The following is a 26,371-nucleotide window of genomic DNA, read 5'->3' as shown; positions in this document are numbered from 1 at the left end:
CATGCACATATCCGAGTGCTAGGTGGTAGGCAGGTGTCTGGGTGTTTCCGTGTGAGGACAGGAGGAGCTGGGGGGCAGCTGTCAAGGCTACATAATGAAGCTACTTTGGGGAGCGATTGGGCGTTGTCTAGCCACCTATGGGCGCAATGAATGCGTTTTCCATACCAAGCACAACCCACGGCCTGACAAGTTAAAGCAGGCTCTGGGGGACAATGGGACATGTTTTAAAATGGGACGGTTGCCTGTGGGGTAATCTCTATTCATATTTCTGTTGGGGGACATAAACGTTCTGGAATGGCCGCACGGGCCTGGCATCTCAGCAACGTGCGCAGTCCCTTACTGGGGTGGGGTCCTCTATTTCTCTGTGGCTGGCAGAGTGAAAGCATGGACTCTGCAGACCAGGCCCCTGAGCCAACACCTCTGCTCTTCTGCAGCCCCCACCCCCACCCGGCTTCTGCACATCTCTGATGTTTCCCTGCATTTTACTCTCTCGGGTGGGGAAACAGCCGGGACTTTGGGAGGGGTGAGTCATGGAGTCTCAGGAGCTGGTTAGATGACATTATTTCACTCCAAGACGGCATGGGATGTTTCAACTCCAATCTCACCAAGAAGCTCTTTTGCATTTAGGTAGGGATGCATGGAGCCGGAGTAGGAAAGCCAAGACACAAAAGGTGGGCGCCTTACACAGATCGGCATCCCCTTTCTTCCCAGGATGCCAACTCCAGTTTCAGGTTCAACATGAGCGGGTTAGACAGTGGTCCCTGGGGAGGGTCTGTCCTGCTGTGGGGCTAGTGGAGTCTCTGCCTTCATTTTAACCTTCTCTGGCACTGCCTGGCGATGGGCCGCGGGGAGGAGTCAGACACCTCTCCCCAAACATGCTGGAAAGCAAGGACCCAGCCAGGACCCCAAAGGGGGCTAAACACCCTTCTCTCCCTTGGAGAGTTCTGTGGTCTCCATACAGGGATGCCCTTGGGAGAGGGGCATGGCAAGGCGCACGCCACCCCTGGAGGCGCCGGGTGCAGGGGACACCAGCAGGACCACCCTCACACGCACACGTCCCAACTGGAGCAAGAAGGAGGCAGCCGGACGACACGGATAATCCAGATATATTGAGGGTGGCCCCTCTGAGATTAGCACAGGAGAGTTAGAAAGATTATAAAGATACACGATCCCCTCCCTGCTCCCCTCCCCCGCACCCACAGACAGACACACACAGCACAACGGCCCCTCCCCCCCCGCCCCCCGTACAAATATGGCTTCTGTGTAATATGGACAGAGTGGTTCAGCTCAAAGAGGAAAGGTGCTGGGAGACAGGGAGCCGACAGGCCTGGGGCCCTAGGCTGCCTTGCTGCTGTGGGGGGGGGGGGGGGCCCTGGCTGAGGTGGGGCGTGCCTGCAGTGTCCAAGGGCCCTAACCAGCGGCTGGAAGAGTCACGAGGCTATTACCTGAACTGAGGGGGTGGGCAAGCCTGCTGGATGCAGCAGGGAGGACGTGCCGGAGTGGGTGAGCGGGGCCGAGGGGCACCCTGGCTCCGGGAGTGTGGGCAACCTCATCTCCACGGCAATGAAGGAAGACAGAAAATCAAAAGCAGGGGTGGAAATGGGAAGGAGACCGAGGTCTCGCTCCCGGCCCTTGCTGCCCCGGGGACAGACTATAGGGGAAAGAAGTGACAGCGGTCCTTCCAGGGTCAGTGCCAGGGAGAGGCCTGAGGGGTGCATAGCAAAGGCTGTGGCACTGACTCCGCGGCTCTGAGAAGGGAAATTGAGGCAGGGTTTGAATGCTGTGTTTTAGGGAGAGACGAGATGGACAACTGAGCGAAACATATCCTGGGACTGTTTTCTCCGTGACTCATGGGCACTGAGGGTGGCCTGGGACACACGGGGACGGAGCCACAGCCCAGGGGAGGTCCACAGCCTGATTAGGAGCCCGCCGCACCCGAAGCCCTCCTTTGCAAAGTGTCCCAGCCCCCTCCTGCCCGGGCGCCCCTCCAGCTCTGTCACACGCACATGCATGTACACACAGACAAGCACAGACACCATAACCACACACTCACAGAGTTCACATCACGCCCCTCGTCTGGGCAGGACACAGCTCAGTGCAGTGAAGCGCCTTTTAGTATTTTTGTTGTTATGTCTGCCTGGCTGCTGTGGGAACGGGAAGGGGCACAGGCGGCACAAGACGGGAGGAATGGTTGCCGAGCGACAGGGGGGCTCGGGTCAGAGCCAGGGGCCAGGAGCAGCGCCTCTCCTACAGCTGCTGGAGCACTCCCCCCAGGGCCTGGCTTCCTTCGCCCCAGGGGGCAAGGGGTACACGGCCCTCTCCACCATCCTCCCCCTGCAGATCTACCCCCTCCAGGCAGGGACCTGTGTCCTCCCCATGCGGAAGCCCTGGGTCCCTGCGTGGCTGCCTTCCACCTGCGGGTCACACCTCCTCGGGGCCCCCACTCACCCCTTTCCCGATGTGCTGGAGGAGGGGTGACCGGGTGGTACCTGCTTCCCTGTCCGTAGCTTGAGGTGTGTGACTAGCAGAGGAAAAGCCCCCTCCAGCTTCTGCTCACCACCTCCCCATTGTCCCCTGGAGGCCAGGAAGCTGCCCTGTGGTAGGGGACAGAGGGCGGAGGGCCGGGGAGGGCCCCCCACACCAGCCCAGCTTGGCTCCCCGTCCTCACCCCTCCGCCTTCGCTCTCCTCCTAACACTCCAGGGTTGTTGCTTTCCTCACCCAGGGCCCCTGCCCCTCCAGCCTGGAGACGGATTTGATTTGGGATTGTTATAAAAATAATAATAACCCAAACGCAGAGAAGCCACGGAAAGGGCTGAGGGCAACCCTCCCTCCCCCCCGCCCTCCTCCCTCCCCATTCCAAACCGAGTACAAAACCGCACCCAAAGCAGACATTCTGTACAGGGGGGTGGGGGGGGCTGGGGAGCAAGCGGGAGGGGCGGCCCTGGGGTCGCTCTGTACAAGTCCAGGGTGGTGATGGCCCCATCAGTCCCCTTGGGGCCCCTGGGGGGCGCAGGAGGTGGCTGGGCGCCTCTAGATGAAATATTCCTTCTTGTCGTCCCCGCCCGACTGCCCGCCTTCTGCATTGATGATGGCCGTGTCTGCATCTGGGGCGTCATCGGAGCCTTTGGCCTCATGTGTCAGGTAGGTCCCTGCAGAGAGGAAGAAGCTCCTCCTGTCAGTTTCAGGAGCAGTTTCCACACCTCTGAAGCCCACCCCCCACCCCTGCCCTGCCCGCCCACCACACCTCCTCCTGCAATGTTTCTCCTGCCTAGAGCTTTCTACCTCCCCACCTGACCCAATTTGCCTCTTGCTGCCAACATCCATCACCTGACCACACCTCATGAATTAATGAATGAATGCGGTCCTTAATTAGAATCTCATTTATAAAACAGGAAAAAAGCCCTATGTGTGCGTGTGTATATGTGCATGTGTGTGTATATGCGTGCATACATGCACAGTTATGTGCGTATGGGTGTATGTATGTGCATGTGTGCCTACACATGTGTGTGTGCGTGTGCACGCGAGTACACACATGTACATGTGTGCTCCTATAGATGTGTGTCTGTGTGTACCTGTGTGTATGTGTGCATAAGCATGTATGTGCCTCTGTGTATATGCATACATGTGAGTGTGTACATGTACAGGTGTGTGCCCATAGGTGTCTGTGTGTACCTGTGTGTGTGCACGTATGCATGTGTGCATGCACCTGTGCATACATGCGAGTATGTATGTATACATGTGTGCCTCCATATGTGCATGTGTGTACATGTGTGCATGTATACATGTGTGCCTCCATATGTGCGTGTGTGTATGTGTGTGCACCTGTGTGCACATGTGAGTATGCATACATGTGTGCCTCCATATGTACATGTGTATACCTGTGTGCACATGTGAGTATGCATGTATGCCTCCGTGTGTGCACGTGTGTATGTGTGTGCTCCTGTGCGCGCATGTATGTATACGTGTATGCCTCCGTGCGTGCATGTATGTGTGCGCACCTGTGTGCACACGTGAGTATGTATACGTGTGCCTCCATATGTGCATGCGTGTATGTGTGTGCACCCGTGTGCACATGTGAGTATGCATACATGTGTGCCTCCGTGTGTACATGTATGTGTATACCCGTGTGCACATGTGAGTGTGTATGTATACATGCATGCCTCCGTGTGTGCATGTATGTGTGTGTACCTGTGTGCACAAGCATGTGTGTACATGTGAGTAGGTGTACAGCGTGCATGCATGGCCCCACTAGGCTGGGGACAGGGAAACTGCAGGTCAGCCATGTGCAGGTAGCTGAGATCCGGGTCAGCCCATGCAGTTGGACTGCTGGCTAAAGCAAGCACGGAGGAGAAAGTCTGTGAGGAGTCAGCAGGCATGGATACAGGAGAGGGGACACGGTGTGGGGACAAGGCGCCAGGGGACCAAAGGACGAAGAGATGAGAAAGGGAGCCAGCGCAGGAAGAGATGGGACGCAGTGGCAGAGTCGGCAGGTCTCTGCCCGAAAGCACGAGACCCTGGGGGCGGAGCGCTGTGGGAGCGGCAGCAGGCTGAGTGCGAAGACTCCATTTTACTTGGGTGATCACCGAGGGATCGGGCTGTACTGCGGGGTTGGTGGTGCTCAGTCATCACAGGGCTGGCTGTCTTCTTTCTTCCTCTCACACTCCAAGGGGCCAGCTGAGTCCCCAAAGGCCCGTCCTGCAGCTGGCTCCCGGCTGCTTCCCTACCTGCCCTCCGGCTCCCCGCTGCCTCTGACCTTTGTGCCGGATCAAGTAGTGTCCAAGGAAGATGAGCAGGATGAGCAGCAGGAAGACGATGAATGCCACGATCCCACCAATGACGGCGTGGTAAGTGCTGGAGGACGAGGGTACCGGGCTGGGGTCTGCGGGGAGGGACGCACACAGTCAGACCTGGGGAGAGCCCTGGTCTTCGAGCGTCTCTGGCCTGGTCGTGGGCAATCGGACTCGGCACAGAACACGGGCTGACGCCCACAGAACGGGCTGGATCATACGGCAGGAGGGATATGCCTTGCCTTGTTTTGTACCCTTTCTTCTTACATGGTGTCAGGAACGCAGTAATTGTTCTAAAAAATTATGTATTCCTGAATAAATGGACAAATCTGCTCACACTCAACCCTTTAAATTGTGTTTCTGGCATGGAAGCTTTGGTCAAAGTTCACTGCTTTAACGCCTACATCGTCTCTTGTTCTTGTTCTCGCTCTTGCTTTTACTTTCGGGGGTATCAGACTATTCTTTCTATCTCCTCCAGGCCCGCTTACCTCCTGTCTGTTTGCCATTCAGAGCTGGCCTCTCTAGGGGGGCCTCCAAACTATTCCCCGCCCCCCAGGGACCAGACAGAGGAGGGGCAGTGAAACACCGACGAAGCTGGGAAGGGGGACTCTGACAGCACCTCCCAGAGTGCCATGGACTATGGCTGCTGTGTAAGGATCCCAGTTCCGGGATCCAACGAAATCCCAGTCCTCCAGCATGCCTCCTCCGGGAGGTCTGGGACTCCAGCATCACATCCCACCGTCCAGAGGTTTGTGGGAAAGGCAAAGACTTCCTTCATGGATGCCACACCCCCCCGCCCCCACCCCAAGCTTCCTCTCATGGTGGCTAATGTCTCTGCCCTCCACTGCAGCATCTACAGGGGAGGGTGGTGTAGATCCTCAGAGGACACACTGGGCCAGGCATGCCACGGACAGCAGCAGCCTAGTCTGGGTCCCAAATGTCCGAGACAGTGCCCAGGCCCAGGATACAGTTCTGATGTGTCCAAAATTACATTAGCCGTAGATACAACTCTCCCACCCATGGGAGTGCTACTGTTTTCCTACAGACTCAGTTTGAGTCTTGATGCCTCACTGACTCCTTATATATTTCTTCTTTCCTATCTTATGTCTCCTCAAGCTTCTTGAGGAGGGCCAGCTTCTTGGTTCCTTGACTGTTGCTATGCCTAATTTGACAAGAAAACATTTATGTTTTGGTTTTTTATGCTCTGCTTGGGGGTGGGGGGAGGATTGGCCTGGGGGCTCCATGATATGACGGGGTAGGCGTGAGGGTGTTGAGTGGGAAGAAGCAGAGGGACGTTGCCCCTGTCTTTCTCCCGGGCAGCAGGTGACACACAGTCCACACTAAAAAAAAAAAAAAAATTAATCCTGGATAATTGTTCCAAGGCTATGGAAACGGAAATCCCTTAGAAAAACATAGCTTCCCATGGCCAAAATGACGTGTGGGGTCATCAGTTACAGATCCCTGTCTCTGCTGGAACTCCTTTATTCCTTCCAGGCTGGCGGGGCGGGGACTGCTCAGGAGACGCCTGGAAGGAGATGCAGAACCTCCTCCTACCGCCAGGTGTCAGCACTGGAAGCGGACGTGGTGAGACAGGACTGGGTGGGGGAGGGCGGGCCGCAGGAGACCAACCACCAACCACAGGGGCCAAGAACTTTCTCTCAGCGCCCTGCCGGTCACCCTCTGAGGTGGTGGGGGGAGATCCGGGGGCTGACACTGGTCCTTGCTGCTGGCATCCTACACTAGCTTCGCCTGTGGTGCTGAGGCAGCTCCCACATGCCCAGGCCTGTCCTGGAGTCACATCCACCCCGTCCACACGAACACCCCACTCCCACGGGTCTCAGGTCTCTCATCCATGGGAGGTCCGACTGCCATCACCTCACTGACTGAACGGGCATTTCCAGCAAGGGAGCCTCTGGTGTTCCCCCGACAATGCCTTTCCCCTATTATGGGCTTATAAGGTTTTCTGGCAGGACCCCACTGCCACCGGGATCTTCAAAAATTCTGCCCACTCTCCAATAAGGGGGGCCACTGTTCCAGCCTGTCATGGCGCCTGGGTTTTGGGGTCACACCTCTGGGAAGAGCTTCAGAGAAGAAGCATCACTAGTGTCTCCGGGAGATAAAGCACCGGAGAAAATGCCCTGTGTCTCAGCGTCGTACCGGCGGACCTCTGTGTTCTGCCTGGACCCACCCTACCCTGTCCAAGGTCTGCAGCGAGGAGATGGTGGTGGCACCACGTGTCCCCCACGGGTCACAGGAGTGGCAGCCCTGAGACAGCCCACTGGGAAGGGGAACCCCCACACTGGCCCTGGTGAGACGCTGGGGCCTCTCCACACAGAACTGCAGTCGTTGCTGCCTGGGGAGCGCTGGGGTGCGAGGGCAGGGTCCGGCGGGCCATCAGTGCTAAGCAGGCAGACGAGAGTCCACCATCCTGCTGATGGCTTCCGTGTTACACATTCCAGAGTGCACCTAGAGCCCAAGTCCCAGGCCCTTCCGCGGTGGGCTCTTGTCCCCTCCCTTGCCCCCAGGGTACAGCGAGGGGTGCTCTCAGGAGCCCGCCGAGACACAGGGCGTGGGGTGGGCGGACAGGGCAAGGGGGATGCGGGGGAGGGCTGGGAGGGCTCACCGTTCACGTTGAGCGTGTAGTAGGCCTTGTAGCTGCCCATGTTGCTGGTGGCCGTGCAACCGTACGTCCCACTGTCGCTCTTGTTGAGGAAGGGGAAGATCAGGGCACTCTCCTGGGTCATCTTTAGTGGGGGCACACTGCCCTCCTTCTCCCACAGGTACTGCTGGGGCCTGCGGAGGCAGAGAAATCACACGCGTTTGGGAGAGAGCAGGCCAGGGGGCTGAAGGGAGACCAGAAAACACCTGGGTGGAGGAAGTCACGGACGGTTTGGCGCAGGCTGAAGGACTTACAGGGGCCGCAGGCACGAGGTGCTGAAGGGAGGGGTGACCCCCTGGGGTTCGACCTGAGGCTTGAGGGCGATTTCCTAACTTGTATCTGACTGTGACTTGGTGGATCCTACGGGGACCTCGGGGGCAGCCAGAGAGTGTCCCCCTTCTGCTGCTTTGCAGGAGAAACAGGCGGGGGACGGACGGCGCGGGGCAGGGGCAGGGAAGGCGAAAAGCTGACAGTGGAGGGTGATGGGGAGACGCTAAGGGAAGGTCACAGTGTGAGGTGCGGAGGTGTGCCAGGGCCGGGAGGCGGATCCTCTTACACGGGATTGCCACGGCCTTCACAGTGGAGCAGCAGTTTCTGGCCCTCGCGGGGGTGTGGGGGGTCTGGCCTAATCTTCGCCGTCGGTGTGTCTGTGGAGAAGGAAAGGGCGTCAGCGCACAACAGCCACACCGTCCAGGAGAGGACCGTCATCCCGCCATCGTCCAGTTGCACATTACGGCTTCCACCCCGAGAAGTCTCAAGCGCTGGCGGGGCCAGGGACAGAGGCCTCCACCCCCAGCCTGCCGCGAGCCCAGTCCCCAGTTGCTACAGAACGCGCGTGGGATTCGCACTGCAACCCGTAGAGGTAGGATTTCTGAAGATCTGTCGTGGTGGGGACCGAAGGGACGTCCTAACAGAGAGCTGAGAAAGGGTTGACTTAATACACATTTTTGATAACCGGTGAACTTGAACTGGATTGTTTATTGAGCTCACGCTCTCTCCATCCTCTCTGTTCTGCGGGAGTTTTAACTGAAAGCAACAAGGGAACACAAAATATCATTTTCCACCATCAGTCCAACAGTGAAGTAAGAGCTTCCCAACAACAAGAGATGGGGGTCGTATTTGGGCTGCAGAAAGGCACTGACACTGTATAGATGAGCTCTGTGAAGGAATAATGGCATCTGCCCCGGCGCCAAAGGGCTGCTAGGAGGCTAAGTCCAGATGGCCGCATGAACAATACAGCCAGATGCTGGTTTAGAACAACAGATAAAGGGGCCGAGCTTCCCCTAAGGACAGAGCCAACCTTAACCACCAGTTAATGAACGTGTTTCTGTCAGATCAAACAGGACAAAGAGCATCAGGCCAGGTGAGAAGATGGGTGCTCCAGGGCCCCACAGCCAAAGAAACCTGTAGCACAGTGCCTGGAGTCTAGCATTTGTTGACTGACTGCTGACCACAGTTGGGCCTAGAGAGTCAGCGCCAGATGGTCGGGTACCTGACAGAGAAGTCTGTGGGGTTCGGACATGGGAGGGCCCTCCTGAGCCCTAGACAGGGACCCGGGCCTGGGGCCCCACACCTCTAACTAATCAGCAGAGAAACACCTTACAGCAATGGAGAACTCCGAAGTCTGCACAGTTCTTTCACAGATATTTTCCCCTTGACCCTCACGCTAACTCCGGGAAGTAAGCAGCCCCTGGGAGGTGGCAAGCTTGGTGAAAGAGGCACAGCTAGTCGGTAGGGGCCCCACAGCTGGAATCGGGGCCGTCTGCCGCCAGCTTGAGAGTGTACCAAATGGGAAGTGACGCCACCCCTCACCTGCCTCACATTCAGGTTTCAGCAATGGGTCTAGCAATTTTAAAAAGTGCCAAGTTCAGTCCTGGATCTTCCATAAGAAAGAAGATGAAACAGCTGAGTTATTTTAGGAAAATGCCCGCCTCTAGATAAGTTAGGATGAGAAATGCATTCTTTTATAACTCTCTGTCTTCTGCCTCGGTACTTTCTTTTCTCTTTTCTTGGTTCCCTGACTCAGAAAATTTACAAATTTCCTCAGGTGAGGGTGGAAGTTTCCTGTCCACACCCAAGGCAGATTCCACAGAGAAACGAGGACCCTTGGAAAGGTTCTGAGTAGGGACTATGACAGTGGCCATTGTAGGTCAGAAACCCAAGAACACTTGCAGAGCTGGGGCAGATGAGGAGGACCACAGGGAAAATCTGGGATCCTGAAATCACAGTATGTTCGTCTAGGAAGAAGCCTTGGTGATCGCCAGGTTCATCTTCTCGTAGAGCAAATAAAGAGTCAAGCTCAGTGGGTAAAGCCATTTTCTTAACCTCACAGAGCCTGGAGCGGCAGGGGGCAGGGGGAAGACTAGCACCTGCATCTTCTGACTCCTGGCTTGCTACAGTTACCACTAGAGCTTACAATCTAGCTGCATAACACTGGCCTAGCTTAGGGCTTAGTAAACTTGCCCTGGGGCCAAATCCTGCCAGCTCTGTGTTTTTGTAAATAAAGTTTTATTGGAATGCGGCCACACTCATGTGTTGACATACTGTTTATGGCTATTTTCCTGCAGCAACAGCAGAGTTAAGTAGTTGAGACAGAGACCATGGGACCCCCAAAGCCTCAAATACTTGCTATTGGGCCCTTTACTGAAAAGCTTGCTGACTCTTGGCCTGGTGCTGTCACCCCTCAACTCATCACTTATCTGTGCACGGTGCTTCACATATAGTCACGAGCGCTTTCTCCCCCGCCCCCCCCCCCCCATCTCATACCTGATCCTTCTTCACCCAGAAGCCCACCACATACATAGAACTTCGATGCGTTGAGAGGTGGATCTGTCAGCTCCCTTTAGAGATTCATGGTTCACAGAGCATACGATGTCAGCCCCATCGTCCTCACGGGAAACCTGGAATGTCACTGCGCTGCTCACAGTGAAGGTTTTACCATTGGGATCTTCCTGAACGCGGGTTGGTTCTCCTGGAGTACAGAACAGACGCACACGCACACACACAGACACACACACACAGAGTGAAGCCCTATCATACAGACACAGTGTGGGCCCCACGGCAGACATACAGATGGCGAGTCTCAACTTAGACAAACTTAGAAAGTTGTGAAATGGTTATGTACACACAGGGAGAATGTAGGCCCTAACACACACACACACACACACACACACACACACACACACGAGTGTGCACAGAATATCTGTCCTTCTCCTTCTGCACCATGCTAATGTGCACATACAGAGACATGTACCCCTCTCTTCCTCACCCTCCCCACCACCTCCTTCTGAACCCCAAAGCAGGGGGACTTACCGTGGAGCTCTTGGTCGCCCTTCCGCCAGGTGAGCTGGGCTGCAGGTTTGCTTCCAGAAGACTGACAGTTTAGGGTGGTTGTCTCCTTTTCCCGTAATGAGGACTTGTAGCCAGTAATTATGGGCTTCTGTGGGATTCCTGCCATGGAGGGGGCATGGCCAAGATAGGAAGGGGAGGCACCATGAGGTGACCTCAGCTCTCCCTGCAGAGATGGCCTCTCAGTGGCGGGGTGGGGAGGAGTCAGGATGCATGAGTCCTACTTTGGTTTAGAATGGGTAGAAGACTAGAGAAATCATCTTTCTCTTCATTCTCCTCCCTAAGGACCCACAGGGAAGATCTGTTACATGACCTGACACCCCACAGCAAACCTGGCTGGCTAAAGAAATGGTGTGAAGTCCAGGGGAGCAAAGAAGAAAGCGGAAACGTAGGACCCAGGTAAGAGCATGTAAGCGGCTGGGGTACTTGGACAATAGAATCATACACTGCAAGCACTTCTCGTTTTCCTCATATAATCTTGGGAGGTTCATGGAATAGACATTAGCATCTTTCTATCATAGGTTAGGAAATTCAGGCTCAGAGAGAGTAAGAGATTCCTCCCAGAGCACACAGTAAGCAGAGGAGAAAGGATCAGAACCCAGTGCTATTTGCACTTGGTTCCATTGTGAAGGAAGCACAGACTGAAGTTTTCCCGAACGCTTGGAGACTTGCCTGGCCTCTGGCTGCCTCGGGGGCTCACCTAGGAGCTGTGTTTGCAAGGAAGCCCACTGTGGGGCCCCTGGGGTTGGGGAGCCTCACCGAGCACAGTGACGAGGGACTTGGCAGTCCTCACGGGCATGGTGAAGATGGAGCAGGTGTACTCGCCCTCATCCGCCAGGGCCACGTTGCTGATGCTGATGCTGAGCTCATGGGGTGTGGATCTAACCAGCTGGATCCGATTATCACGAAGGGCTGGGGACATCGGGAGAACGGGAAGCAGGGCTTTTACTGGCACTGTTCATCTTCCAGTCCCATGCCAGAGTCTTTGGGAGAAGGGGTCTAGCATGGTTTGGGGCAGGGAAAACTGCTCCTGAGTTTGAGCAGTCTTTATGTGGTCAGTCACTTTCCTGAGCCACTGGGCAGGCACAGCAGCCTCAGGGACACTCAGAAAATTAGGCTTGAATCTCATCGGCTGCCGTATGAAGTACATGGGGCAACACTGACACCAGCTAAATCTTAGGGCTGCTTTGGGGTATCTCCAGGGAGGACCCTGTGGGACCGTGCATGGCTTAGGTCAGAGCTGCAACACTACAGTTTCTCTGGAGCCAGGGGAGGAGCCCCTGGCTTAGCTGCCTCCTCCAACAGCATGCCTTCCCAGTGCCCAGCCTCTGCACCCCAGGCACATGTACCCCTGGGCTCTGCAGACCCCTGCCCCAGCCCACAGTGCCCCCAGAGAGAGGACACCTGGGACGGTACCTCTCTTCTCGCCAAAGTAGAGAGTCTGCTGGGCAGGGTTAGACCACTGCAGAGATGAGTCCTCATGATCTTTCACTTGGCACTTGAGCACCACGGTGCCACCAGCCACCACTGTCTCATCCGATGTCCAGGGCTGGCTATCTGCAGGAGTACAAGAGGGTCAGCTTCCCGAGGAAGCCCTGGCCCCTCCACCCACTTCTGGGCCAAAGCGTGCCTTATCTAACCCAGGCGGTCCAAGGCCCAGGTGTCTGTCTGTGTTCTCTTAAGGCATCGTGGGAGAAGGAAGGGAGGTGGTGGGGAAGGGGAGACAGACCTTATTTCCTCTTGCTCGGAACACACAGAAAAACAGTCACTTGTTGAATGTTTGCTGAGTGAACTGACAGGGCCACAAACATTTAGGGGAATAAAGGCGCCCAAATCTACACAGAGCACCGCACATGCGTCTTTCCTGAGAGGCTCTGCCGTTCACTTTGAAAGCACGCACACGCATCTGTCATTCTGCACTCCGCCTTCCTGCCTGGGCCTGCCTGTTCGAGCAAGGACAGGAGAGGCGGTTGAGACCAACAATCCCCAAACTAAAAGCGAGGAGAAGGCTGAGCCAGCCTTGGGTCCCACATTCATTTACATAAGAGGTAGCTGATAAAACTGTGGAATAAGCAACCAAAAAGATTAAAAAAAAAAAAAAAGAAGAAGAAGAAAAAGAAGAAGAAGAAAGAAAGAAAAGAAAAGCTGAAACATTTTGGCACAGACTTTTGAATTCCTCCCACAATAACTTCCCTTCATCGTCAGCTCACACTCTTTCAGTACCCGGACAACCGGCCTCTCCACACACCAACCCAAATCACCCCCCTCCTGTTATTTTAGAGCAAAGGATTAAAGATTTCCCTGCCATGTGATGGAAATACTTTCTCATCCCTCTCTCCTTAGTCAAATTGATTTAAAAAAAATAAAAAAAGGACGAATAAGGTATCGTATGGATGAGCCATTTGACTCCCAAATGGGCCCTCAAGTTGGCCTAGCCGGGAGCCCTCACTGAGTGACCCTCGCTTCTGCCTCCACCCAACATTGTTCTGTGTTCCCCACGGCTTGGCTTCTGCTCCCCATGCTGACTCCCTCATCTTCAGGGCTGACTTTCTGTGACCCCAGAGCAGCGACCTCCACGGGATGAAAATGCACAACACCTTCCAGCTCTGATTCTGAAGCATCCGCACCATCCCTTCGGTAGCACAAAACCAGTTAAAAGTGGCATTATTCTTCTCCGAATAGGAAGCCAGGGAACTTACTTCCTGCGTTTCTTAATTGAGTAATTTTAAACAATCCCCATCCTCCCCCTGGCACTGACCTTACCCCTGCCCTGTCTGTTATTCCTTTCCTCCTTGGTCACCAGAGCTCCATTTCCAAGAAATACATAATGGATGCTCCTAGCAGAGAAGGGGCCCTGGGGAGAGAAGGTGGCGTGTGCTGGGCTTGATAACGAGCACGCGCGCTTCGGGGTGTCTGTCTCCACGTTGGTGCACAAAGTCTGGCCACTGGTTTTGGTGTTTAGAATTGTAACAGAACTGAGGGGGATCTTAGGGATCACGGAATCCAATTCCCTCATTTTACAGATGTAGACAATGAGGCCATGGAGGTGGAGTGATTGCCTATGATCATTCTACTAACCAGGGACTTCAGCGGGGACTACGATTCTGTTCTTTGACTCTCAATGCAGGGGCCTTTTCATGGGAATGCTCCTCAAGTAACCATCTAACTTGAAAATTTAAACGATGATTTTAAGATTAGTGAGCCAGAGACGGAGCTGGCTGAGTAAACAGGGACATGATTTATCCCTTAAGCATCTGAACTAAAGGTTTGGGAAACCTGTCATTTACTGCTCGCCATGTACCGTGTTTTGACCAGTAATCCTGTTGTCCCTGGGTCCCTTTGAAGAATTCTACCTCGATTGTGTCTTTCAGAACCTCTTTATTCTGAGTAATACCCTCCTCCTGGGATCATTTTATTTTGGGAAAAAGGTGTAGGGGATACAGAGGTCTCTGCACTGGAGTAAGGGAAGAGGCGTAGGTGCAAGAGAAGTTGGTGGTGTGGAACTAAGAACTGAAATGTCAGATGGAGCTGTGTGGTAATGAAGGGAGTGAGAACATAGGGCAGAGGCAACACGAGTGGGAGATGACGTGAGGATGGCCGAAGGAACCGAGGGACACTGAGATGAGGGTCCTGGATTCTCACCTTGACTGGCCAGCATGTCAGAGCTGCTCCAGACTGTGGAGCTGATGGCCTCGCCGGGTGGAGCCAGAGTTCCCAGCTCCAAATCCTGCTCCTGCCAGTAGCCTGGGGAGAGAATCTCCATCAAGGATGAGCCCTACGTATTTGCTGCTGCCGTTTGGGATACGTTGGTTGTTGAGGGTGGGGAGAGGGCAGGCCCTTAATGAAAGGCAGGTTCTCCAGGATCCCCTAAGAGAAGGTGGGTTTCCCACAAACGGGAGAGACTAACTAGAGTCCTGAAAAAGGAAGTGAACTCTTCCTCGGAAGGAGAGAGAAAAGGAGGATGCTGAGTTTTACCAGTCAGAGCCAGAAGAGACCTTAAAGATCCTCTGGTCCAGTTCTCCCACTTTACAGAGGAGGACAATGGAGCCTACAAAGGTTAAAAGTCACTTGGTGAAGGTCATCCCAGAAAATGAAAGATAAGCGTAGATTTTTCTTTCCTTATCCAGGATTCTTTCTGCTACACCATATTATATACTAAAATAACAACAGATTTAATAATTACAAAATACCTTTACTCTTAATCCTTTTAGTAGACCTGTGAAATAAACACGCTGGTTCCTGTTTTGCAGAGTGGAAACAGGACGAAGTGACTTGCCCAAGGTCATACAAACAGAAGAACAAAGACTGGAAATTTAATGTTTAATGCCTGATCCCAAGTCCAGAGGCCCCTACCACTGCAGACAGACCGCGGCGGGCCGGCGACAGCCACCTGCTAGGGGACGCGCAGTCTGGACTGTTCCTCCTGAGCCCGGCCCACTGCCCACTTGATTCCCCTGGCTCCGCTCCCTGCCCGCCACAACTAACCCCAGGGCCTGAGTCATGGCCTGTCTTCCCGGCCGGTGGCCCCTGCACCCGCCGGAGAAGCACTGCACGGAGCCCAGGGCCTGGGTCCCCAGCTCCTCCTGAAGAGGCGGAGGGACAAAGAAACCGGCCACGCGAATCTGCCGAGTCTCCCGCCGCAAACCCAGAAGTAGCCAATCACTGGCGCAAAGCTCAGTGACGTCACCGGCTGCTGAGCAGAGTCCGGAGCGGCCGCGCGTCCCGGGCCGGGAGTCGCGGGAAGTTGGCGGGCGGGGCGGGCGCGCGGGAACCTGACAGGCCGGCGCCGCCCGGGCGGTGCTAGGGCCCGTCGGGGGTTCGGGTCCGGGGTGCGAGACCCGACTGAGACGGGGGCCTGAAGAAAGGGGACGGGACGAGGGGGGGAATTGTGGAATGTGAAGGAAAGGGGAGAAGGGACAGGTTGCGGGGGAGAGCAAGGAAGGAGAGGGGAGGGAGGGAGGGAGGGAGGGAGGGGGCGGGCGGGGCGGAGGAAGAGAGCGAGGGCCCCGAGAGAGCGCCTCAGGGGGTCACCGGCCTCCACTGGTCCTCCCACACATCCTCCAGGAAATTCGAGAAAACACTCTTCTCCGGGAGTGTTCCACCAGTGTCCAAATAGGGAGGGAAAGTAGAGACAGCAGAAAACCTGGAGCCCGCGGAGAGAAGTAGGCAGCAAAGGGGCCAGGGAAAGTGTTGGTGAAGGGAGGCAAGAAGACGGAGGCCGCCAGGAGAGGTGGCCAGGGCTAACACAGGGGCTCTCGGACCCAGCAGTGCCCCCCCGCACCCCACCCCCCCGTCCCCACCACCGGGGGCCGGGCCCTGGCCCTGCTGCCTTCTGCGGACTTCAAGGCTGGAGGCAACCTGACGCTGGTGAGTGTTTCATCTTCTTTTCCAGGTTTTTGTATTTGTGGGTGCTTGGACACACGGTGAAAAGCCAGACTGGGGTGGTAGAGGGTCAGGGAGAAGCCAGAGAGGGGTCCATGCTTAACCTCCAACCCCCAGTACTGGTACTATGTGCACTGCGTAAGCACCAAATAGGCCTTTGCTCATGGCAGCGGAGGGAATAGGGATCTCAGACTTTGGCACAGGACTTCTCAGTTTGCAGGGTGGATCTTCAGCCACCAGTTCATTTAATGACTAAACAACCTTGAGAGATAGGCAGCCAAACAGAATCGCTTTTTAGAGACGAGGTTGAGAGAGATCCAGTGACTTACCTAAAGGCACACACACAGCACACCTCTCAAGAATCCTCTTTCTCTCTCCCTTGGGGCTCTCAAAGCTTTTTCAACAGCTCTTTTTTCCGTGTGGCATTTCTGCCCATTGTATTGCAGTACACTTGTTTACTTATCAGTTTCCCCATCTAAACTTTGAGCTGGTTAAGAGCAGGGGCCTGACCTTACTCATTTTGTATCTTCAGCTCTTAGTGCAGAGCAGGCTCTTGGTGCATTAAATTGGCTCTGGTCATTCATTCAGACACACCTGGCGCTCTGCTCTGTTCACAGTCAGGCAGAGGATGTATCTGCCCAACAGTGTGGATTTCGTCCCCACTTTCCTGTGCCTTCTTTCCTCTGTGCTTTTTTGCTGCATTCCCTCAGTTGCTTTTCCCTCCTGTTTCTATTTCTTTCATCTCTCCCCTCCTGCATTTTGCTGGCATTTCCTCCCCCTGTACAGGATGAATATGTGAAATGGTAAGGTAGGGCATTCAAACCACACTGAATTGTTCAGATGAGGGGACAGATAATTAAAATGAATAGCCTCCAATAAATGACATATATTGTGTTTGTAGATTTCCAGGGAACTCACTCTGGTTTGTAGTGTTTTAAGAAGCTGGTGAACAGATAACTGTGTGTGTGTGTGTTTCTTTCCCTGCTGCGGTGATATTTCTCCCTCTAGTTCTGAAAAGTACTTATGATCGCATGTCTTCTCTTGAAAACTGTCTGTTCGTATGCCTGAAAGTTTTCTCGCTGTTCTTATAACACTGTGCACCTGCAATGATAAACGCAGAATGGCCATTCCCCCAGCAGTGGACGAGTGATTATAATGCTATTAACAGAAACATGGATAAGTAGCAGAAATTATGACCGGTCGCAGCAAAAGCCTTGTGCCTTTGGGTTCAGATTGTGCTCATCATTTATGACATCAGCATAAATTCCTTCTGTGGACTCCAGGTGGAAGAGAAAACTCAGTAGCGCTCTGAAAGGGCGGCATGGACTTTGCTGTGCACACAGTGGACCTTCTGCTCAGGCAGGGACACTGGAGGGAAATGCAGACTTTGGACCACAGAGCCACTTGTTGGGGGGTGGGGGGCAGGCTACTCATAGGGAAAAGCAATGAAGACATTCTATTGAAATGGGCCTTACTGTCTTCCTGCTTGCGAGTCTTCACTGACTTCTTCACTGACTTCCCGTGGTCTGCAGATAACATCCAGATGTGTTAGGCTGGCCTTCAAGATCCCGGGCAGTCTGACGCCACCGTGCCTTCCAGCTTTGTCTTTCCTTTATCCTACTCATATCCCAGGCATGATGCCAGTCTGAGTTTCCTAAAAACCCTTGGCTTTCCCGCCTACATTCCCTTTCCTACCATAGCCCTGCTGATAATGCCCTCCACCCATCTTCATACATCTAAGCCCTACCAGTGCTTAAAGCCTACTTTCTGTGGCATTTGCTCTGGTAAGTCTTCCTTAATTGTCTCAGATGGAAATGGCTTCTGGTTTCTCTGAGTTGCAACACTTGATCTGCTTTTCTTAAGTTGTGTGCATCACTCTGTGTTGTACTGCAAGTTTGGCTTCCCTCCTAAATTATAAAGATTCCACAGGTGGGGATATCTGATTCATCTCTGTATCCAGCACTGGCTTTAATGCAGCATACTACACATGGAAGGGGCTTAATAAACAAATATTTAATAAATGAATCCAAGATGCTGGGCATCTTCTGTTGTGAGAACCAGGCTCAGCATCTGCCAGTGAAGAGGAAAAAGCAAACCAAACGGGAGGAGGAAGAAACAGGACAAAGGAGAAGGTAGACCATCCTGAGGCTGAAGCTCTAGAACCTACAATATGGGTGGGAATCGATATTTATTGATCACCTTGTATGTGTCAAAGCCCAAGTTAGGTGCTCTATAATCATTATCCAGAACAGCCCTTTTTGATAGGAATTAGTATGCACACGTTAAGGATGAGTTGGCTGCGACTCAGGGAAGTCAAGTAACTCATCCACACGACGGAGCCAGTAAGTGTTGGGATGGGACGGCCGTCAAACTTAGACCCCTCTGACCGCAGAGCCCAGACTTTGTGCACATCTCCGCGGCACTGCCTCTCTCTGCTGAAGTATGCATTTTGTGTGTGTGGTGGGGGTGGGGGGTGGGGGCAGGAGTTCTGGGGGTCAAGATTCCTTCCTGCATCGCTGGCGGGGGGGCTGGCTCACTAAACAACATTCATACTGCTCATCTGTAAGATGATCAAGATAACAGTGTAGCAAGTTGGGAATGGGGGCTTGTGGTGGTAATGGGATGGCTTATACCCACTGAATTTCCTTGTTAATTGGATTTCTTCATGTGGCTTCATCTATACCTCTGGGGGATACTTCATTTACCCCCAAGAGCCTTACAATGCGGGACTTTTCAGTTAACCAAGCAGCAGATGTGTCTAGTTAAAACTAACAGAATCCCCTCACGTTTTCACAGGACTCTAGTGTCTGGGCTGAAAACAAAAAGAGTGTCTTGTTTGCCCTCAGTTGCCTTGGGGGTTTCTTAATTCTTGGTTGATTTACCCATGAGTTCCAGTATCTTAAGGACTCCCGGCATTTTAAAGGACAAAGTAGCCCTTTCACCCACCAATGTCCTCCTGATTGATTGTTCACATTGAGAGTAGCAGAAGTGGGAATTGGAGACTTACCGTGTGCCCTTGAAAGCGCAGTGGCGCCCGTGACTCAGTTTTCCACTCATAACACATGTCCTCACATATAGTACGTGCTCAATAAATATTTATTGAATAAATAAATGAGCGACTCAAATGAATGAAGATGTGGGATGTCTGAGGGATGCTAGGAGGGAAGTCTAAGAGAATGTGCCAGTATAAGCCCCGATCGCTTGGTTCATGTCTCCCCTGCCCTGTCTGTGCTGGGAATCTACAATGCATTGCCCTCGGGCCCGTGAACACGGTCACAGGTGCATAGGTGGGGTGGTGGGCCAGGAACGGAGAGCTCCCGTGTTACCACTGCTGGCCTTGCCAGCGCCTGGGTCCAGAGCTTCACTTCCCTGACTAGAGAAAACCAGCTCCCCGAGTGGGAGTTGATGATGATGGTGATGGTGATGATGATGATGAGTCAGCATTTCTGACTCCAGAGTTAAAAATATTCTTCCTCCCAGCCTACTTGTTATTCCTCACGACTACCATGACAGGTGGGTGGAGGAGTGTTATCTCCAAGGGAAAAACACACTGGGGGCTGTGGCCCAAAATACTGAAGGGACCCACTTTTAGGATCGTTTACCCACACCCTCCGCTAGGCTCCCCGGCCAGGGGGTCTCACTTGGATTCTTCCCTGACCTGAGCTACTAGTGAATTCTTGTGTATGTCTGGATCACACGCAGAAGAGAATGGGCCTGGCAAAATCAGATTTAGAACTCAGCCCCTGGAGCTCTCCTGTGTGCCCAGAGCCACATGTTTCTTTATCAGTGAATGTCTGATTCTGAGTCCGGAGGAAGGTGGGCCTTGTAGTCCCGATTTAGATGATGACTCCGAGATCTGGGGAGAGTCACTTTGACCTGAGAGACTTTAGAGCTCAACACCCTGATCAAAAAAGGACTCCTTTCATACTTTCACACTTGCTTGTGTGCTGCCAGGAATTACTCTACTTCTGCTGAGGTCACTGTGCTGCTCTCCCTCATCTAAGGCACGGAGGGCCTGAGTGTCGAAAAACTCTTACTTCTACCTTCCGTCCCTTTCTAACTCCGCCCCCCCCCCCCCCCCCACCGCGTTCTCAATCCCTCCTTCCCTCTGTACTAGAGTGCAGTCAGACAGAAGCTGGGGCCCTGAGAGGTGGGAGTTGTTCCGACATTTGGGATTGTCTGTCTTCCCAGGTGTATCTCCTGCTTTCTCTGTTGCTCCTCAGGGATGGGCCTCTGTCCGCTCACAGGCGGCAGGATCGCCTAAAGGATGCCCTGGCTCGGTTCACATATGCTCCAGCTCACAGTTCCTGCAGGACTTCTGAGCTCAGTCTCACCCCAGCGGCCTGCCTCCCTCACCCAGGCCTCCCCTCCACCCTCTCTATTGTGGGGCCTCTGAGACCTGGCTCTTTGTTCCCTCGCTCCGTCCTTTCTGTTGCTGTCTGGCTTTTCTTCCTGGAGTCTTGTTTATCTCCTTTCCCTCTGGCTCCCAGCAGCCGCTTGGGCCCAGAAGGCACTACCCTCTAGGCTTTGCTGTTCTGTCCCAGGAGGCACACAGGATATAAGTGAAAATAGATGGTATATAGGGTGGGGAACAGAACCTTCACTAGAAGAAGTGCCTGTTATGTTGATTTGCCCCATGGCTTGGTGAAGTATGGCCAAGAGGTTCAGATCTGCAGAACCAGGGATCCTACGCTATTAGTTAATCCAAGAGATTTAGGTTTGGAAGGGGCTGATCCAGGCTCCGACAGGTTTATTACTGAACGTTGGCAGATGCCTTTTGGTTCCATCCTAAGCAGGTCATTGAAAATGAAAGGCTTTTGTTTCCTGGGCTTGGAATGGTGTGTGGCTAAGCTTTTCCAGGCTGAATGAGGAGGAGGGAATCTTTGGGTTAGCTGACTAGCTCGCCTGTGGTGGGCGTGAGGGTGGGGTTAAAACAAAAAGCTTATCTGTGGGTTAACCCTCTTTTCACTAAAAAAAAAAAAAACCAACCAAACAAAAAAACCCCCTGAAAACCCAAAACCAAAAAACCCCCCAAAACACCAAAAACAAGTTTCGTTATTCCAAATGTTTTGAATTACCCAAATATTAGAAAAAAGTACCAAACTACAATATGTCATGAATAAATCTATTTTGTATATTTCCTAAAACCCAGCCATCGATTTGCATGTCTGGTCATTTTCTACTGACCCCTAATGGCCAGAGGTGGTTAAACCTAAGATCTTTTTGATTCTACCACACGGAGGATGGAATTGATGTCCTCTCTGACCCCCTCTTAGACCTGAGTTCAGTAATTCCTCTCTTCCTTCTGTTATGCCTAATCCTCCCCAAAATATTTTCCCCTCTATCATTCTTAGAAGCATAGACTTTGAGACTTGCCAAGAATCCGAAGTAGCACCTAGTGCAAATCTCATTTTAAAGAAGAAAAACCAGGGCTCAGAGAGGTGGAGACACTTGAGCAAGGTCACACAGGCAGTCTGTGGAACCCGTGGTTAGAAGCCCGTCTACTGTGGTCACTGTCATTTGATAGCAGCCCTGTGGGCCAATGGATTCAGAGGTTAAGTTGCCAGCTGGTGTGATTTTACTTTCAGTGACATCTACCCTCCCTGCTCCCCATCTCTCTGTGGATGGTAGCGAGGCCCCCCCGCCCCAGGACCGTGGACCTCAAAGGAGGTATGGCTCCTAAGTGCCAGGCAGGTTAGAGGTGGTGTGAGGTGAGCTGTGAGCTCCTGCAGCCGTGAAGAATGGCGTCTTCACAGACTCGGGGCCTTACTGGCCTCTCCCAGGTCTCCCCAGAGAGGACACCAAGGGGCAGAGGCGCTTCCATGCCCTTAGATGTGAAAAGGCTGGCTGAGGACAGGCTGTGTGCGAGCACCCGTGTGCTGGCCTCTGGTGGTGGAGAGCCTCGGGATGCAGGGCTGACTGTGAGGAAGGGGAGGGCTGCAAGAGAGGAGAAAGCAGAGGAGCGTGTCCTGTTCTTGAGCTCAGAAGGGAGAAGAATCTGGAGGCAGGAGTGGGCTTGTGGTAGGCTGAGGGGGCCCCTCGGAGACTTAGTTAAGATTCCGAGGAGCGGAGACTGGGAAGTGGGTGGCGGAGAAGGAGGTGGGGACAGCTGTTGCTTTGATTTGCTATTGAGTCAGTGTTCTCGGTGCATTAGCACTGGGAGGGAGCCCTGGGCTGGCCCCCGACAGAAACAAGCCCCTCTGTAGCCAATACTGCCTTGTAGCAAGAACTGCAGTCGGGAGACAAAGAGGAAGGGGATCTGATCCCAAAAGAGCCCCGTCCCAGGCTTAGCTCTTTCCTCGCAGCACTGGGCTGTGTTCTGTGGACAAGCATCTAGTGTTCTGGACTAAGAGGCTGGGAGGGGCTGAGGCAGAGCAAAGAGGATGGCTCAGGAGTTGCTGCTGGGAGAGTGGCCGGGGTCTATGCAGGGGGCTGTCTCCTCTGCTGTTGCTCAGGTAAGCTCACAAGGCTGGGCATGACATCACTCCCTTGATGGTAGCTCTGAGCCATTTGGGGAGTGTCCATTTACCCCACCTCCTCATTCCCTTCCCACACATGCTCACACAGGCAGAAATCAGGACAGGTGGGACCCGGGGTCCGCATGCTGATGCAGGGGTCGGGAAGCCAGACTCTGTCTGAACTCTGAGATGCTCCCCTGAACCAGGTGCAGGCACTTCGTACCCCTCCCCTAAATTTTTACCTTGCCGCTTTCACATGAATGGAATAGAATTGGGGGAAAATCTCCTATCTTATAAAATACTTGGGAAAGGAAACATAACAGAGGCAGTGTGGAGTAAGTGAACAGAGAATTAGACCTAGCTCATTGGACCGTATGTTTGTGGTAAAAGAGGGACTGGGAATGGACAAGGCAGCCCAGGGCCATGGAGGAGAAATAAAGAGTGGGTTCCCCAAGGCTGAGAAACCCCAGCCTCAGCACCTGCTTGAGTGCATGGATGGCCTCCCTTTCTCAACAGGCTCTGTCTTACTCTCCTTGGCTCTTAAGTCCTACTTTAGATACCTCAGCCCAATGGCTTGGCGTGCGGGGATAACAGTGCTGGGGAAAAAAGTTTAACTTGTTAGAAGTCAGGCAAGAAAGCATTCATCTGTGCTGGTTCTGATTTCACTGACTTGTTTTTACTGTTTCCCTTCACTGGGTGATGAGAGTCAGGGTGTGGATGGCAGGTTCAGGGCAGTGCGGAGGAGCATTACATGGAGACAAATGTGTTCCGCCCTGCACACCCACACTGCTCCAGGCCCCCTCCCTCAGGCGTAACCGTCTCTTCCTTTCACTTTTTTCACTTAAAAATGTATTTTCCAGAGGGTGGCCCATTGTTCAGTTAGCCTTACTTTGTGCCTTCCAGGGGGACTTGAGCGCTTCGGTGAAACAGACACATTCTTCCAAGCCTACAGACTTCATGGTCCCGACAATGGGGACCCACAGATCTCCTGTTCTTTTCTTAACCTTCACTGAGTACCTTCTCTGAGGAGGGTATATACTCAATTTTTGTTCTCCACGATGCATATATATTCCAACCTAGTCACCCTTTCTCTCATTTAGCATGTGTCCCTCAACACGCATGACACACTACAGTTTTCACTATTCATATCTCTGTTTTTATTTTTTTCTGACATAAACACACAGCTTTTCTTATGACCCAGATACAGAGCCCTTTTCCCCAGCCCATTATTAGTCAGAACCCCTTACTTCAGAAAACCATATGGCTTAAACTCAGAGATTCTCCCCAAAGCAGAATCTAGGTTCTCTCCTCTGCTCAGGCTCCCCAGGAGAGGGACAGAATCCTCTCCCCTCCCGAGGGCTGAGGCTCAGGCCATCTGTCACTGACACTGGACTCCAGGGCTTGGAAACTAGGAGAGAGTTGGCATGAAGGAGCGGTTGAGGATAAATGAGAATATATGAGGCCCAGGGGCTTAGTGGTGGTAGTTTTTATATTTGTTTGAGAGGATAGGATAGAGATTAGAGGAGAAAACACATAATACGGGTTTAGAAAGATTTCATCCTTAGGAATTAGAGTAAGAGTTAGTAAGAATGAGTACAGTTGTCCTACTGTCATTTTTGCATTTGCTGAGGGACAAATGATTAGGAGCAGATGGCAAAACTGGCCCTTCGTTTCATAATAAGGAAAGAACTTGGCTCTAGGCTCTTCAGAGGTTGACCTAAGCCAAGCTCAGTCTCAAGTTACTTGTCATCAATGTATTTATTAGAGCCTTGCTGGGTTTCTAAGAAGTATCAGGTATTTAAGTCAAAGACTCCAGAAACCAGTTCACCCTCCAGAGCTTTTTACCCCAAGGTTTTGGCTGGAATTCTAGAATCAGGATTGGAAGCAAAGAATCAGGGCAACAGAAGAAGACAAATAAATGTAGGAAGCCAGGATTTGCATAATCACAATGAAATCTGGTATTGGAAGTACCGCTTCCCCACTCTGCCTGGCTAATATCTGGGATTATATGAAGGAAATGCAGAGCTAAGTAGTGGTTAGGTTAGAGATGAATGGCTGAGATAGCAGCCTTCATTTCTTGTTCTTTTTTTCCCCTAGGGCAAGGTGATGCATCTGACCTTCCTGACCCTGAACTGGAAGTAAATGAGCCAAAGGTGCTTATAATTAGCAATCAGTACACAATTAATGCAGGTCTAGCTGGGGTAAGGAAAAATAAATCCTTAGAGAAGACTACATTTTAGTTCTTTATATTATTTAGCTTTCTTATCATTCTCCTGGAGATCTCTAGGAGACAGAGAGAGAGAGAGAGGTTTAAGGAATCCCAGAGGGAAGAACTCAATGCAGAATAATGATACAATTTTGAAAAAAAAAAAAAATGTTGGAAGCTCTGCATAAGAATCCTTCCTGAAACGTGTCTGCTGTCCATGAGAACAGGGGGCTCAGGGAGATGAGTAGATAGGAGATACTCCAGCTGTTACTGTAACCCAAATTCTGTCTTCCTGAAGGCTCACTCATGGAGATAAATCACTTCCATTACCTGTCCTTGAGGAATGAAGTTTCTCCTTGTTTCACGTGAGGAGATGGAAGAGGGGCCCTGAAAATTCATCCTGGAAGCTCGCCTCCCCAACTAGATTCTGCTGTAGGTCATTCACCAGTGTAAACTATTACAAGAACGATTACTAGGAAATTGATACGAAATCAGCACTTAGGGGAAATCAGCATTTAGGGGAAGATAAGCTTGTGTGGTTCTAATTTGATGGGAGGAACAGGCTGTCTAGTCTCAGACTGGCAGGGGCTGAGCATTCTCGGCTCCTTGCTGCATTTGACGTCATCAGTATTGGCAGATACCCCCAAAGAGTAGCAGAGTCCAGTTTAAAGATGCGCCTCTTGAGATTTGGCCAAGGACTTGGACTCTGGGATAAGATGGTTGTATTTAGTTCCGAACAAGATGGTTGTAAAGATGGGGGACGTGAGTCAGGTTTTTGGTATTTGTTTTTGGTGCCTCTCATATATATTAAATTCCTCCCTTACCTATTCGGATAACCCATCCGTATGTATTCTCTTTGTATTTACTTCTAAGGTTGAGGGAAAAGAGAAAATAAGCACCATGACAGGACAGTTTGAGTTGGTTGCCAGGCTCAGAGTCGTGTTAAGAGGGGGGTACTTAGCAAACTGAGGAGGGCACATTTTTGTATTCCACACTTACAGGGCAGATGTGGTACTATTGTATATGAGCAATACTGTCTTAATCGAAAACAGGACTATTTGTAGTTCTGTTTATCATTTATGACTCCACATATGGCAAAACATCCAGTTCTTCTGAGGCCATCTGAGGTCACTGAGCATTTCAAACAGCACATCTTCTCAACCTCAGTTTCACCTGCTTGTTCTGTCCCCTTCCTACAGTTGTTTAGATGGTCGTGACGACCTTTCGTATCTCTATGTCAAGGTTTGTTCCCCTCTTCCTGGTGGAGCAGGTCAGGGATCATAGCCAAGATCAGGTGGGTTTGTGGTGAGGGGACGGAGATGCACCTTAGGAGAGGTGGAGACTTGGAAGTTTGGAGGGAGAGCAGGACCACGGAGAGCAGCAGAGAGAGCCTGGAGTGGCACGTGGGGGCTAGCACCATGGAGAGCTCAGGGCTTCGGGTCCTTCCTCAAAAAGCAGAGGGGAACAGGGATGATGGGTTAAGGCATCCAGCTCTCCAGAAGTCATACTGAAAGCAGACATCGGGACTTC

The 26,371-nt window shown here is 52.6% G+C and overlaps 1 protein-coding gene and 1 long non-coding RNA gene across 4 annotated transcripts in view; one reads left to right on the top strand and one right to left on the bottom strand.

Annotated features, from left to right (window-relative positions):
- Window positions 1-2,908: 2,908 nt before the first annotated feature.
- The window catches only part of CADM3 (cell adhesion molecule 3), a 29,117-nt gene continuing 5,654 nt past the window's right edge, over window positions 2,909-26,371 (bottom strand). The window contains exons 2-10 of one of the 3 annotated variants that reach the window (XM_027611303.1): window positions 14,438-14,539; window positions 12,212-12,352; window positions 11,555-11,707; window positions 10,760-10,897; window positions 10,248-10,418; window positions 8,004-8,094; window positions 7,412-7,581; window positions 4,755-4,880; window positions 2,909-3,150 (exon numbers count right to left, since the gene is read on the bottom strand). In XM_027611303.1, coding sequence (XP_027467104.1) covers window positions 3,032-3,150; window positions 4,755-4,880; window positions 7,412-7,581; window positions 8,004-8,094; window positions 10,248-10,418; window positions 10,760-10,897; window positions 11,555-11,707; window positions 12,212-12,352; window positions 14,438-14,539 — 1,211 coding nt within the window. In that variant the 3' untranslated portion in view covers window positions 2,909-3,031. The remainder of the gene's footprint in view (window positions 3,151-4,754; window positions 4,881-7,411; window positions 7,582-8,003; window positions 8,095-10,247; window positions 10,419-10,759; window positions 10,898-11,554; window positions 11,708-12,211; window positions 12,353-14,437; window positions 14,540-26,371) is intronic. The other 2 variants (XM_027611304.1, XM_027611305.2) reach the window with 2 other exon arrangements.
- LOC113932344 lies at window positions 15,494-25,795 on the top strand. The gene is made up of 3 exons (XR_003523042.2): window positions 15,494-16,162; window positions 24,733-24,788; window positions 25,140-25,795. It is a non-coding gene; the product is annotated as an uncharacterized LOC113932344 (long non-coding RNA).

Source organism: Zalophus californianus, chromosome 10, assembly GCF_009762305.2.
Source record: "Zalophus californianus isolate mZalCal1 chromosome 10, mZalCal1.pri.v2, whole genome shotgun sequence".
NCBI classification, from domain to species: domain Eukaryota; kingdom Metazoa; phylum Chordata; class Mammalia; order Carnivora; family Otariidae; genus Zalophus; species Zalophus californianus.
The sequence above is the reverse complement of the archived record's forward strand: the minus strand, read 5'-3'. Positions and strand labels throughout refer to the sequence as shown.